Source organism: Protopterus annectens, chromosome 12.part0, assembly GCF_019279795.1.
Source record: "Protopterus annectens isolate FY-2018-M chromosome 12.part0, PAN1.0, whole genome shotgun sequence".
NCBI lineage: Eukaryota > Metazoa > Chordata > Ceratodontiformes > Protopteridae > Protopterus > Protopterus annectens.
Window position 1 is genome coordinate 1,515,672,540 of NC_056746.1, and position 15,810 is coordinate 1,515,688,349.

Here is a 15,810-nt window from a genome sequence, read left to right on the forward strand (position 1 = left end):
GCGGCCTGAGGCATCCTAGATATGGTATTGGGAGTGCTCACTTTGAAAATGTGTAACAGCCACTGCTCTAAACCTTTACACAGTATATCTTCCAAGGAATGACTCCCTCCCAAAGATTATGAGAAACTGTGAATTAACTTCTGGTGGAATGATAACCACCTTCTCTAAGAGAACGATATTGAAAGATTTATCAAAACTACTCATTCACTAGACATCATTTGCTGATTTTTGCAGTCTGTTTTCATCAATCTCTTTTAGTGGACTGCTTGTAAAGAAACAGGAATGGGCATACTTTATGTGGCATCACTGGAACTGATTAAACATTACTTCTCTGAATGTTACTCCTCTAATGGATCTTGCCCCAAACTCTTTAGCCATACAATTAATCATCCATCATAACAGAAGATGAAATAGGTCCCTGCATGTGGGATTGTTTTTGCAAACAAAATTGCACTGGCACATGTTTTAGAATAATTTACATCAAAAATAGTAACTTTCATGTAGTCCTTTACACTTATGCAGGACCATCTCATCTTTCAGTGTCTTAAATCCCTGACATTCTCTACTTGGGATTTCCAGAACCTTCAAAGGTTCATGTCATCTATGACAGAGAAATCAAAAGGCCTCAACTCTCTAAACTGATATCTCAGCTCTGGAATCAGATGGGTAATCGGTCCTCACTACTCTAATTGACCTCTTCTACATAACGGACTCATCTATGATTGTAAGTCACCAGCTGCAGATGTATGTGATACATTTTTAGTATGCATGTAAAATGAACTGAGAAATTTGTTCCAAAAGAAGTGGAACTACTTAGAATAAGAGAAAATATAAGGAATGAAAGCACCACTGCAGAAAGGAGACTACTCTGCACTCACCAGTTGACTGCATCAGGGAATGCTTAATCAATAAGAAAGAAACACAATAAGGTTAACAGGAAGCCATCTCATACAGCTATGAATGTCTGCGTCTACCATAGAGGGGATGTGGATTTATTCCTGTTGACAGTAAATACCTCTGGCTTTAATATTTAAGAGTTAAAAGTGAAAAGCTAGTATGGCAACCAACAATTGAAATCAAACAACAAGGCACAAAGTGGTGTTACAATGCTACATTTAATATTAAATAAAAAGGTACATTTTATTAACAAAAGTGCAATACAATGTTTAGAACATATAAGAAAATCTGAAATGTAATAGCTAAACAGAGAAAGCAAGCAAAGGACATTTAACATGGAGGTAACACGCACATAGCCAGCACTGGCACAAGGAAAGAACATAAAAAACCTAGTCAAACACAACAAAACAAGTAGTTAAATGGCAGTTTAATAACAAGACAAACAAATCAGGCTTTCTGTTTTTGCTTGGGGAAATACATTTTTTAAATGTCACAATTCATGCAAATGTTTGCTTACTGTGGTATTTCTATTAAAGTTTTGTAAGTAACGGAATGAACAGTTATTCTTCCTGGAGTGCGTGGTTTAATTTTATATGTATGGCTCTTTACACAGAAGTTCTAGACCTGATTTTAGACTTGGTAAGTGAACTGCACAGAAAACTTAAAACTAAAAAGTTGAAGAACATTATGCAAAGTGATGCATATGAAACTGACATGTTTTAAAGTGGCAGCATCATAATACAAATTACATTCATAATACAGAATTAGCATAATATGCACCTGACACTGTTATTGTTCAGGACATTTTTTGACCTTGTGCTTCAGTTAATAGCAACATGCTATAAAGAGTAACGTTAGAAAGTGTGCTGTTTCCAGAACAGTCACTTTTATCCCATATTTTTAAAATCCTGTACTGTAAACAATGAACTTCAGGTGTCTTCTTTTTTGCCAGAAAAAAAAATGACTTGAGTTCAGAACAGATTAAAAAAAAACATGGCACTGTAGCAGTACCTCTATGTGGCTAAAGTACGGGTTGTGCAGACAGCCAAAGTTGTCATTGTGTTTTCCTCAGGTTTAACTTGCATGTCTATATCTGATTAATTCAGTTTACTAAGCTGAAAGCTGCAGTGTGTTCTCCTGGATGTGTACTTAAAGCAGACAGGGTATGAGGTCACAACAGGCTAGAGAGAGCCTTCATTTAATTTTAACAATGCAGGTGAACAAAACTGAAAAGCCTTTCAAATTACTGCATGCAACAAGGAAAATCTCTGCAGTCCCAGGGTATCAAATACAGTGTGTGAACTGTGATCAGTAAAAAGATAACTGAAAAAATGGCCCTATTATATACACAGACTGCACATAAACAAAGCATGCAGTAAAATGCTTGTAAGGATTGTACATCATAAAAGTACAGGTCTTAAAAAGGAAATGACACTGTTCGAACGAAGATTACAATCACTTGCAGATAATGTCTACTTGATGCTAACAAATGCTTTATGCAAATGGAGAAAATTACTGGTAGGCAGCTTTTACTTAGCAAATATCTAATCTGTTGATGTTTAAATGCCAGGAAAACCTCTCAGTTTAAAAGACTGGGCTCAGCTGGCCCTGTCCGCATAATCATCATTTGCAGAACCAGTGCCATCCCTGTGTGTGAGCCAATTGCTGAAATAAGGTTACTACACAATACAGCAAGTAATGCTTGCCACTCCCTGTTAAGGGGGACAAACACCTTTCAACAATGAGAAGCTACAATTTAGATACGTTAAGACTTTTAGATACTAGACAATTTTATAGGCTAGTGGGAGAATATTTGTTAGTCTAAGGCTGCAAAGTGAATGAATCTAGTAAAAGCATCTAACAGCCACATCAACATATATAAAATATTAATACATTCCCCAGTCAGACATTTTTTTCAACTCATTTTTCAATGCATACATTGAAGTGATAAAATCTGTATGTAAAACAGTTAATGAGGTCCTCCCCTTTCTGTCAAATGTAAATGACAAAATAAAATCAGTTAATTTCATTAAATGTTTTCCATGCATATTTTTATTACCATCACTACTACAATTGCTTATATTTAACACCTGATTTTTTTTTTTTTTTTTGGTGGCTAGTTTTTTGCTTGTATTTTGTGCAGAATTTTCAAACCAACAATGTTCATTTCTTAACTTGATATTTTAGGAAGCATAGCAAACAGCTGCTGTCCTTTCAAAGAAGCCCTTATATTTTAGCAAATAAAAAATTTGTGCACTTCTAAATCCATGGCTATGGAGCAACTTGTATGATGAAAAACATTCAAACATGATTCCAGAAACAGTGAAGAAGTTAAACCACCTGGTTTAGCCTGTTTATAGTTGTGCAGAAGAATTTGTATTTGAATTTGGCTGGTGTTGTACAACAATGCGAAGTGATGCATTTGTGTGCAAGTCCTGTGGCATTGAAAGTTCTTAGGTTTCCTCATGCTGATACTACCTGGAGACCATGGAACTGCAGTGTGACTGAGACGAAGATGTGGTGGTGGCACTGAGCTGAGAAAAGCCACTGTGGCTCGATTCAAGACTGCTCATGGAGCCCCTAGTAAAATTAAGTACAAAAAAATATTTACATTCTAGTTCAGATAGTCTTACTATAACATGCTGTAAACAAAGATTTTTTTCACACAAAACTCAGCTATAATGACCACTTTCAAATTCTGGAAAATAGATGCACATTTCAGTAAGGAAACATTTTTTTTTTCTTTTTTTAATTCATCTTCTCCTCATTATAAAGTATGTGAGGGGTAGAACTTGGTTTGGCACCTATGTGTAGTTATAATATTCCATTACATCGGTAGCACTATTACCAACACCATCACCATAATTAAATAACCTGATAGCGGAGTCTGTTCTACTGGTGCAGAAGTGAAGGCCCATGTCATACAAGTATCCAAAGCTCAATTAGCAAGCACAGCATCTAAGGCTTTGCTTGGGAGGTGTAGGGCCGCAGGTTTGGGAAACTCTCTCATATCATTGGGTGGGTGGGGTGTATGTGCATGTTTTTTTTTTTTTCAATGACCATGGGGACAAAAAAACTGTTTAAGCCTGTGTGAAGACAGCAAGATTAACACAGGACTGAGGGCACAGAGGTACCAAGAATGCCAGTGTTATGCATGCACTACATATTTGATATTTTGGATCAGTTTGGGGTAGGAACAAAAGGTAACAATCCTCTCTGGTTTCAGGTAACAACCACCTGGTGTTTCATTCTCACTTTCCACTGCTCCTGAAGTACGTGTGTCAGCAAAAAGGCTTCCTGAAAAGATGGGATACCTCCACAGTGTGAAGTGGGGCACAAAACCGGGATGTGAGATCAGTGGGTCAAGTAGAGCAGTACAGCAGCCAAATAATCAAGCTGCATGGGGAAACCTGGTCAAGTCAATATTCCTAAGCAGCAATTAAAGAGTAACAGAACAACACTGCAGATGACACTATAGGAAACATCAGTTGTGTCACCATAACAGTAGTTCAGGACTTCATCTCATGAACTGTTTAAATGACTGAAGGAAAAATGCAAAACCATACAAATTAGTGGAACAGCTTCTCAAATGCAGCAATTTTGGAACACTGGCCTTCTGAGGAAACAAGCAAACAGAGCAATTTAAACAAAATGAGAACTTTGGAAAGAATCTAAAATGATGCTGCAAAAGAAGTGCGGATGGGTCCCTTTGCCAAGCAAAAGGGTACCTCCCAGTTTTCACCATCTTACCTCATCCCCTCCATTCTCACCTACTGAGGGGGACCTCTCTCTTCAAAGACAAGTGGTTGAACGTAACCTATCAGCAACAAATATGACTGCTTCAGAACACAAAACTGAGTTCAGATCATGTCTCCTTTTCTGAGAATGCTCCTACCAATCCTTTTACCACATGAGCTTAGCAGGTTCCATCTTAAACCAACTACTTTTGTCCACTGCCATAGAAACCATCCTTCTAGAAAAGACAGGGAAAAGGGTTTTATTCAAGACTTTTCAAGGTACACATGAAAGATGGCCCCGGAGACTCATTTAGTATCTTTTCCAAGCCCTTATTTTACTGCTAAGAGATACTCTCAGGGTCACCTTGGACATAAAAGATGCCTGCCGTCACATCCCCATTTACAAGGACAGTACAGCTGTGTAAGTTTATTTATTTACTTATTTCCAGTTTTATGACCGGGGAGGTCCACTGGGCTCAAAGAGCCCGTTTTTAGTGGAGGTCCGGGGAGAAAAGCTCGATAGTACAAAGTAAAAGCTACATAATTCAAAAAAATACAATACACAGTTGCAAAAGGTACAGTAAACAACTTGTAGGTGTTAAATAGCAAACTAAGCACAGTTAAACTGCAACATATATACCATATATAACACATATTTACATGTTTATAGGTTGAGAACAGTAGTAGAGAGCAGAATGCGTTCATAGCTTAGAAATGTCTGATAGTGATATAAAAGTAGTTAACAAGGGATTAGTCCCTGGTAGGTAAGGAAAAAATGAGACTTTGAATGTAATAAATGTGATCGTGTATTAAGGAAATTAGGTAGGTAGAGTGCAATTGCACTTCCAACTATGGGAGGGGTAGGAATGGAGCTGGGTTTTGAAGAGTTCAAAGTTTTCAGAGATTCTTAGAAATGGCGGGAGAGAGTTCTATTTTTTGGCTAAGGTAAAGGATAGGAGTAGCTGACCAGCGGGACAATTTGGTTTGTACACAGAGATTAGATTCTGGTTGGCAGATCTTGGGGGTCTGTGAGGGGTGTATGAAGGTAAGATGTTAGCAAATGCAGGACATGCAGTAGGTTTGAAAATAAGCTTGTGAGCTGTAGAGAGTTGGAGGTAGTCCAGGTAGTTGGGAAATTCTAGCCACTGCAGCTGGTGGAGAGGTATACAGTGGTGAGTAGAGTATTTGGATGTGGCTGCGAACTTTGAGATTTTGTTGTAGCAGGTTTCCAGTTTAGAAGAGATGGAGGAAAATAAGTTGGGTTAGTAGGGGAGCACCATACATTAGTGAGGGTAGCAAGTAGGTTGAGGCAAGGGTCTGTTTAGTTGAAGGGGAGAGGAAGTGTGAGTTTCTGTACAGCATGCCAAGTTTCTGATGGGTTTTCTTAATATTTAGTTGAATATAGGTATCAAATTTTAGATGCTCGTCAATAGTAACCCCAAGAAGTTTGGCAAAAGGAAAATTTCTATAATGGAGTTATAGCATGGCTGATAATACTGAAGGAGTATTTGTTGAGAGGGATAGATTTTGATGGGATGAACAGTATGATTTTTGATATGTTGGCATTTAGGGAGATGATTTTGAAGCATCCGGTTCTCAGTAGTTGAGAAAGCAGTTTGAGTTTTAGTTTGGAGCTCAAGGAGGTTAGAGAAGAGCAGACTAGAGTTGAGTCATCTGCATTTTGTACTATTTTAGTGTTAGGAATGGCTGCATGGAAATCATTAATGAAAATATTAAAAGAGCACTGGGCTGAGTATGGATCCCTGGGGTACCCCGGTTGGGGTTGGGAGGAAGGCAGAGGTGCCGCTTTTCCATTTCAAAGCCTGGGATCTATCAGAGAGGTAGCTGCTGAACAGGTAATGGTGTTTTATGAGAGGTTAAGATTTGAAAGGTGGGTATGGGAGACAGTATCAAAAGCCTTGGAGAGGTCAAGGAGGACTGCGGATACTAGTTTGCTGAAGTCACGGGCATGGTTTACTATGTCTAGAAATTAAAGAAGAGCTGTTACTGTGCTATGGCCAGGATGGAAACCATATTGTGTTGGGGTGAGGAGTTGATTATTTGTAAGGAATGGCATTAGCTGGAGGTGGACACATTTCTCAGGAATTTTTGAAAGAGGAGATAGAATTGCTATGGGTTGGAAGTTGGAGAAGTTATTATTTTTGCCTCCTATGTGGAGGGGTAGGATAAAGGCGGTATGCCACAGTTTAGGGACATATGATTCCTGTATGGCTCTATTGATGAGTATACTAATAGGGATGGCGATGCTGTCTGCTGCTAGTTTTAGACAGAGACAGGGGATGTTGTCAGGGGCATTGGAGCATGGCTTAAGTTTAGAGAGAAGTTTTTTTTTTATATATGAGGTGGGGATGGGTTTGAGATGAAAAGTAGGAGGAGAGTTTAGGAAGAAAGATTGGGGAGAGGATTTGAGATGGGGGGAGGAGTTGTTGTTAGGAAAGGTTTTGGTGAGTTCTACTATGGAGTTAGTAAAGAAGGAATTAAACAGTGTAACTATTTCTGTGTCATATTTGTTAGTGTTGGGGCAAGGGTTGTTTTTGGTGCCTGGACTGAGAAGAGAGTTGATGGACTTCCAGAATTGTTTGGGGTTTGTGGAATGAGTAGTCTGGAGTTTGATATAGTATGTTTTTTATCCTGTATAATATGTTTTTTGGCTAGGTTGCGGAGTTGTTTATATTTAAGACTGGTATCAGAGTGCTTATTGTGGTGATAGAGTTTCCAGGTCTTGCCCCTTTGTTGCATGAGTGTTTTGGTATCCTTAGTAAGCCAGGGGTGAAACTGGTCTTTATACATTTTGTTCTTAGAGGGGCTTGGGAGTTCAGGGTATCTAAGAAGGCTGAGTTGAAGAGTTCCACAGGGTTATCTAGAGGAAGGGTATTTAGATTGTCCCAGTTTATAAGTTTTAGAGAATTGGAGAAAGTTGTGAGATTTTGTGAGAGTTTGTAAAGTTTGTGAGATTCAGAGTATGGATATATTGGTGTAGGTGAAGAGAGGAGGGAGTTGATCTATGGATGAAGGCTAGTAAGTGATCGCTAATGGAGTTTGGTAAGGTGCCAATGTGGGAGATGTTATTTGGGTGGGAGACAAGGATCCAGTCCAATATGGAGCCTGGGGGGAGTTATAGTCATTGGGTCTGATTATGGCATTAGTAAGCTGAGAAAAGTTATATAGATTGATGGATATGGTGGGATTTTTGGCAGTAAGTTTGTTCCAATAGATGTTTACATCTCCTAGGATGGATGTCTCAGACTTAATATTGGTTGAGACCCATTGAAGAATTTCCTCAAGTGTGTTAATATTGCTCCCAGGTTGTATATAGAGGGCTATGACAAATGATTTTATGGTTATTTAGTTTAAGGGTTCCTATGACTAGTTCAGTATTGTTGAACTGAGGAATTGGATTCTGGTAGGGGGTGATGGAAAGTAGGCTGGAGTAGATTATGGTCACTCCTCCCTTGTTTTAGGCAGTCATGTCTAAGAGCTTGAAACCCAGGAGGTAGGATTTCTGAGTCAGACAAATTGGGTTTTAGCCATGTCTCTGACATGGCTACTATGCCAGGTTGGGCATGGTATAGCCAAGCATGAAAGTGGGCTATTTTGTTTTTTAGACTCTGGGCATTGATGGTTAGGAGCTTGAGATATTTAGGGTTGGAAATATGGGTGGTAATAGGGGGATATGGAGTGTTGGTTGTAGTGGGTCCTGGGTTGGGGTGTATGTCACCTACTAGGCATAGGTAGTCGAAGGGGAATGAGATCAGGGGTTTGAGTTTACTTTTAGAGTTTAGTGGGAGGAATAGTAATGCTTTAGGAATATGATGTTTCATAGAGGTAGGTAGAAGTTTTAGTTTGAAGCAGAGAAGTGGGTGTGGTTGAATTAGGTGGGGAGATATTGTGTGGAAGTGAGTTGAGGTAGAAGGATGTTGGTTGTTGAAGGTGATGGTAGGGTGAAGCGGGGATAGGACTGAAAGGGGTAGTCTGAAAGAGGAATAAGAGGTAGCATGGTATAGAGGAATTAGAAGTAGTAGGCAGAGGGAGGAGATGAGAAGGGTTTGAGAAGGCATGGTGTGGTGTAGGATTACAGGAAGAAATGGGAGGAGGGTATGTGAGTGAAGGAGCAAGGGAGTGAGGAAGTAGTTGGATGTAGGGTACGTATACAGTGTAAGAGGGAGGGGTTTAGAAGTGAGTGATGTGCCTTGATGTTTGGGATGGGGGAGGGGGCAGACAGTATTGGATGACTGGAGGGGAGGGGCTGGTGAGGAGATGTGTGTGGGTTGGCAGAGAGGAAGGGGAGGGGATGTATAGTTGCAATAAATTCAGGAGCACTGGGGGTGGGTGGGAATTGGGGGTAGGGGAGCAAAGTGAGCCTGCAGGGCGAACGGAGTGGGTAGACCCAAGGAAAGAAGGCAGCAGGGCAGTGTGAAAAACAGTCTGGTGAAGGTAGGTACAGAGGAAGGTAAGCTAGGTTGTGAAAAGAGATGCTTGGGGTACTGTTCTAAGGGAAAGGAGAAGCCAGACTTCAGAGGTAGGTAGGACTGTTACTAAGCAGTTAGAGAGACAGAAATGACTATTAATATGTTATATTATAGAGTGAGAAGGAGTGAGGGAAGAGAGGTTATAGATGGGTAGACACTGCCATCTAGTGGACAAATCTTGCAATTGTAGGGAGAGGAACCATTACAGCAGTTAGATAGGCATAAGGAGCAATACGGCTCTGATATAGGAAAAAAGGAGGCAGGGATGAGGCAGGTAAGGGGGGATTCACAGTAAGAAGGTTATGGCTGCTGGCTATTCTGGCTGGGATCCTTTACTAACACCAGGCAAGTGGTAGAGCAATTTCACAAGCAAATTACAGCAGCTATAACAGCATGTAACATACTTTCTTTAATCCTTTTAATTTCACTTCTGGGAGAAAGTTAGGACTGTCCCTGTAGGGAGTCAAGCAAACAGAGTGAGACTTGGTATCTTGTGAATGGTCTTGTATGTCCAGGAGGGCTGGGCTGGTAGGCAAAACAAATTAGGCAGAGAAGGTTGAAGAGCTGGAGAAAACAGAGAGAGGTTTATAAATTAAATAGTAGGTTAAGCAGCTGTTGAGGGTAATACATAATTAACAGGTTAAGCAGCAGGGAACATATGCAAAACTAAGCACAAATGCTTCAGGTACAAATCCCTACAAACATAGGTATAATAATCCCTACAAAACAGATTTAATAATCTTCTACAAAATAGGCTTAATTATCATTGTCAGTATTTCAGTGTCATGAACACAAATTCAGTAACATGTTAAGTAGAACCATGTATTTCCTACATGAGATCAGCGTTTTCAACAGTTACACTTTAACCCACAGTCATGTAGTGAATCAGAATCACATACGCATTCTCTGACCAAGATCCATTTAAAAATGGGTATTTCTAGGCATTAAGAAGCACATTGTATTGATCTAACAAAGGCAGGGAGCCATTTAAGGTCGCCAATTATGAGTTATGAAGGTGGGCACAGCTCAGTCTATACAAGCAGCAACTATTAAGTATGTCCATTAATTTACCCAGTGCAGGATATGCTATGGAAGTGTGTCTCCGATTACCACGGACTAAAAGGTGAATTTGTGTTTAGGTGGGAAACAGCAGCACTACCAGTGTGTGGGTACAGTCCTTAGATTGCATTAATTTGTTCGGAGTTAGAATGAATGCATTCCCAGTATTGTAAGGTCTGCAAAGGAGTACATACATTCGTTACTCGCTAAAGCAGCTGATAAGCGAGAGAGGAACAATTATAGGTGCATTCATGCCTTGGACAAATTAGTTGGAATGGATACATCCATAAGAGTTGTAAGGTCATATAAGTTTAGCTTGATCACAAAGCGCTGATGTAGCTGGTGAGTGAAGGGGCAATGGATGAGATCAACACTGTTGTTTGTTAGTTCGGCTGAACCACGTGGAGGTGATTACCGGCAATGAAAGTAAACCAGAGATGGATTTACTCAGTTTTCTGGATAAAACATACAAAGCTGCACTACTGGTGCATACTACTGCAGTTTGAGTGAATTGGAGGGATACTTGGTAGCGAATTAAAAGCTTGAGCCGTGTTTTACAGTAGACAGTATGAGTAGACTTTAGTAGCACAGGGGCTATATGGTATGGGATATCCCTCACAGATACGCCACAGCATATGGCAAAATAACAGGTTTGAGGCACAAACATCTATAAAGCAGCACTTGTACAAATTAATACGGCATGCAGATTAAATTGCAGGTTTAGGTACAAACATCTAAGAAAGCAGCAATTGTATAGGTTGAAAATGCACCAAGTACACTAGAGATATGCAGTTATCGCAGGTGTTGGTGCCGTGTTTAGCTACAACAGTAAAATGTGCACAGTTAGGCTTTCTGGTATCTGGCTTTACAAAGATGCAAAGGCTTTCTGGTATCTGGCTTTACAAAGATGTAACTTAACTTACACGAACAGTAGAAGTTTGAAATTATCACTGTTGCAGTAGCCATAACTATATGGGATGTAACCTGCAAAGCAGATCAGTCATCTGTCTATGCAACAAAGCTTCAGGTTCCTTCTCACATTGTAAATCCACCCTTAGCAGAAAAGTACATGCTAATGTACGAGGGATGTACGGGCACACTAAAATGCAGATCATTCTAGCTCTAAAGTCAGTCATGTCAAAAAAAAAAGAAAGAAAAGCAAACAAGACAGCTACCCCAGCCCTGCGGAGAAGTGCAAGAAAAAGGGTGGTGGTGGGAGGGTGCTAGTACTGCAACACTGATCTAGTCAAACATCTATTGTAATGGTAGGTTAACTTACACAAATATTTTAATATCTTCATTAAAACAGTATTGCAGAGGCCATAAACTATATGGGATGACTGTCAAAACTCAGGAAGAAACAAGGGGATGGAGAAGGGCAAGAGTTTAGGAGACCTCTGAGAATAGCTCTGCCAAATCTTGTTCTGGTTCTGGATAAAGAATCAAGCTTACACTGCTTAATGACATATGCAATGAGGACCAATTAATTAGCTGTTTCAAGAAAGTACAGTTGTGTACCTATCATAAATGTAGATGTTAGAGTGTATTCACTGTTGCAGTCATTACTCTTGGGTTATCCTGCTGGCAGGCTACCCGCAGTCGGCCTGAATTCCAAAGAGTTGGTCTGGCATCGGTTGCTGTCGCCTCTTCTCTGACGTCAGTGCGCCAAGGGGTATAAAAGATGCAGCTGACGCCATTTTCTTCAGTTTTTCTTGCCCCAGATGTCAGGTACCCCCAAAAGGGTAGGCTAAATAGATTATGCCAATAAACATGCATGCACTAAAGTAAATATTTCCTTCATCTACAAGCAAATACACCACATAGGTTATATAGAATAGAGAAGTACAGATAAAATCCAGCAAATGAAAGGGGGATGTTGGGAGGTTAACCTGGACTGAGACGGTGAATACACTCGAACATCTACATTTATGGTAGGTACACAACTGTACTATATTCATCATGTTTCACTGTTGCAGTCATTACTCTTGGGTTGAATCCCAAAGCTGAGGATGGGTGGTTGGGCTAAATAGGATTGGGACAGGCTATGAGGCCCTGCAGAACTGCAGTGGCAAAGCCTGCTCTGGATTTAGAGTAGAGAGGTAAGTGGTAGTGCTTTGTAAAAGTGTGCACTGAACTCCAAGTTGCAGCCTAAGATGTCTTTGGTTGGTACTCCTCTGAGGTGGCTGCGGAAGTGGCTGCTGCTCTGGTAGAATGTGGCTTAATGCCCTTAGGCACTGATTTGCCATGCTATGAGTAGCAGAAACGGATGCAATGGCCTATCCATTTTGAAATAGTCTGTTTTGAGATGGCCTTCCCTTGTGATCCTGCAGCATATGCCACTAAAAGTTGCTCAGTCTTTCTGAAAGCTTTAGTTCTGTCCAAGTAGAAGCGTAGCTGTCTATGTCCAAAGAATGCAGAAGTCTCTCCCCCTTGTTCTGTGGGTTTGGATAAAAGGTAGGCAAGTGAATGGTTTGATTAAGGGTCACACTGGACACCACCTTAGGCATAAATGTAGGGTTCGTCCTCAGAGAAACCCTGTCTTGATGGAAAATGATAAAAGGTTCCACAGCCATGACTGCCTGTAACTCCGAGACTCATCTTGCAGAGGTTACTGCTAGGAGCAGAGCTGTTTTCCAGGATAAGAATTTTATATCCGCTGTTGAGGCTGGCTCAAAAGGAGGCAGTGTGAGTTTTTCCAAGACATAATTGAGGTCCCATGCAGGTATTGGTGCTCTCCTTGGAGGTCTTATGTTTTTGGCCCCTCTGAGGTACTGCCTTATTAAAGGATGAGAAAAGATAGGTGGTTCCATATTGTAATGGGCTGAAATGGCAGAGGCATGAATCTTAATTGATGAAAAGGGTAAGCCTTTGTCCAGCATCTATTGTAAAATCTGAGGAATATTTGGTACAAACGTGTCAATTCCTTGTTCCAAGCACAGAATATCTTCCATTTTTCTGCATAAGATTTTCTGGTACTGGGCCTCCTGGCCTCCAAGATAACATCCATTACAGCTTTGGAGAGAAGAGTGTTCTGAATGGCTACATTATCCGCCATGCTGCCAGATTTAAGGTCCTTAGTTGGCTGTGCAGGATCGGATTGTTTTGTTGGATCAGTAAGTGAGAAGTTTGAGGCAATGTCCAGGCTGGACCTTGAAACAAGTTCTTTAGGATTGGGTACCAGTGCTGGCGTGGCCAGTCTGGGGCAATCAGTATCATTTTTGGCTGCTCTTGTCTGACCTTTAGGAGTACCTTGGGGAGGACAGGCAGCGGAGGAAAGGCATATACTGTTAGGTTTTTCCAGCTGAAGGATAGGGCATCCACTTTCCATGCTTGCTTGTGATAAATTCTCGTGCAGAATCTCTGTAGATGGCAATTGTGAGGGGAGGCAAATAGATCTATGTCTGGGCATCCCCATTTCCTTGCTATCATGCTGGAGACTTGTGGATCCAGTTTCCACTCATGGGGATCCATGAGGTTTCTGCTTAGTTCGTCTGTCAGAGTATTTATTTTTCCTGGCAGGAACTGTGCCTGCAGGTGAACTTAATAAGTAAATGCGGTGTCCCACAAGGTCATGGCTTGTCTGCAGAGGGGGTAGGAATGTGTGCCTCCCTGCTTGTTTATGTACCACATGACTGTAGTATTGTCCGTCCTTATCAGTAGTCGTCCTGGATGAAGTAGATCCTTGAAAGCTGTCAGGGCATTCTGAACAGCTAGCATCTCTTTTTGATTGATATGAAGATGCATCTGGCTTGCGGGCCATGTGCCCTGAATATATTTTCCTGCCATGTGGGCCCCCCAGGCATAATCTGATGCGTCTGTTAGTGTCTGCCTGGCTGTGGGTAAAGTGAATGGCTGTCCCTTGTTGTGGTGACAGACCTGTGCCCACCATCGAAACTCCTGTTGCAGGCAGGGAATGAGGGTAATTAATGTTTCCAGGCTGTGGCAATGTTGAGTCCAAACACTTTTTAGATACCATTGTAGTTTCCTCATATGCAGTCTTGCATATGGAATTAGCAGAATGCAGGATGCCATGAAGCCCAAAGCCTGTAGAATTTTTCTTGCAGATAACTGGGTCTTTGTTGCCAACATTTTGAAAGAAGAAGTCAGTTGCCTTTGTTTGTCTGGCGTGAGATAAGCCATCTGGACAGTTGTATTTAAGCTTGCACCCAGGAATATTATTTCTTGAGAGAGTACTAGTTTTGATTTCTTTTCGTTTACTGTGTACCCTAGGCAAATTAGTAATCTTTTTACAAATGCCAGATGCTTTAATAGAATGTCTTTGTTCTCTGCTTGAATAAGGCAGTCATCCAAGTAAGGATATATTTGAATTCCTCTTTGTCTGCAAAATGCAATTACTGGTGACAGGCATTTTGTGAAGACCCTGGGCGCAGTAGATAAGCCAAAGGGCAGTGCAGAGAATTGGTAGTGTATTGAGCCAGCTATGAATCTGAGGTATCTTCTGCAAGATTGTCTGATTGGGACATGCAGGTATGCCTCTTTTAGGTCCAAAGTTACGAGCCAAGCCTTCTTGCCCAGCATGGGCAGTAGCTGCTTCAGAGTCAACATTTTGAATTTTGGAACGTCCAGAAATATGTTTAGAATAGACAGGTCCAGTATTGGTCTCCAGGCTTTTTCCTTTCTAGGCACCAAGAAAAGTCTCGAGTAAAATCCGTGTCCCTGCTCCTGTTGTGGTACTTGCTGAATGGCCCTCATGCCCATGAGGGATGAAACTTGTTTTTGTGCCTCTGCCCATTGATTATGAGGCAGGTCTGGCATACCTTTTACCCTTGGCAGGGTGTGAAAGTGGAACCTGTAGCCCTGAGACACTATGTTCAAGACCCATTTGTCCTGGGTAATCATGTGTCAATTTGGTGAAAAAAGTGCTAGTTTTCCCCCTAAGGGGGCTGCCAAAAGATAAGTGCTTGGTTCTGGCAGAGGAAAGTCATTGGGACTGTTTCCTGTATGGTTGTGATTTGTCTTCGCTTTTGGAGGTAGAAGCACCCCATTGTTTAGGCCTGTATGAGCCTTGAGGCTGGGATCTGCCTCTTTGTGGCCTGTCTGTCACTGGAAAGGACCAATTCTGTGTAGGTCAGTTCCTGCTAAATCTGGGTGGCTGTACCTGTAGGAAATCCTTAACTGTCTGCATGGATTTCGCTTTATCCTCCATTTTCTTCAACACGTCTTCTGCCTTAACATCAAACAAAGTATCATGCTGTAATGGAGCGTCCAATAATTTTGCTTTGACATGATCAGGCAGATTCTGTTCCTTTAACCAAGCATGCCTTCTAATGACAGAACCCGTAACAGCGGCCCTGCAGGAAGCCTCCAGTGAATCAAAACCACATTGCAAAGTACGCTTTCCCACTTGTTCAGCTGCATGCAATAAATCCTGCATTTCCTTGTTAACAGAACATTCAGAATTTGTCAACATTTTCTGTTTAAGCAGTGACAGTAAGTATTGCTGATATTTAAGCATATGAAACTGACAATTTAAAGCCCTTACAGCCAAGGTAGCAGAAGTGTAAACTTTTTTCCCCCATCTGTCCAGTGCCCTAGAATCCCTATCAGAGGGGGAAAGGATTTTTTGCAGTGGAAGCCTTGACCCCTTTGGGACCCTGAGATATAGT

General features: G+C 41.1%; 1 protein-coding gene across 1 annotated transcript in view; it reads right to left on the reverse strand.

Annotated features, from left to right (window-relative positions):
* Positions 1–1,096: 1,096 nt before the first annotated feature.
* The window catches only part of SEC14L1 (SEC14 like lipid binding 1), a 1,962,612-nt gene continuing 1,947,898 nt past the window's right edge, over positions 1,097–15,810 (reverse strand). Inside the window, exon 16 of the mRNA XM_044089037.1 lies at positions 1,097–3,477. Within this exon, the coding sequence (XP_043944972.1) occupies positions 3,372–3,477 (106 nt within the window). The 3' untranslated portion in view covers positions 1,097–3,371. The remainder of the gene's footprint in view (positions 3,478–15,810) is intronic.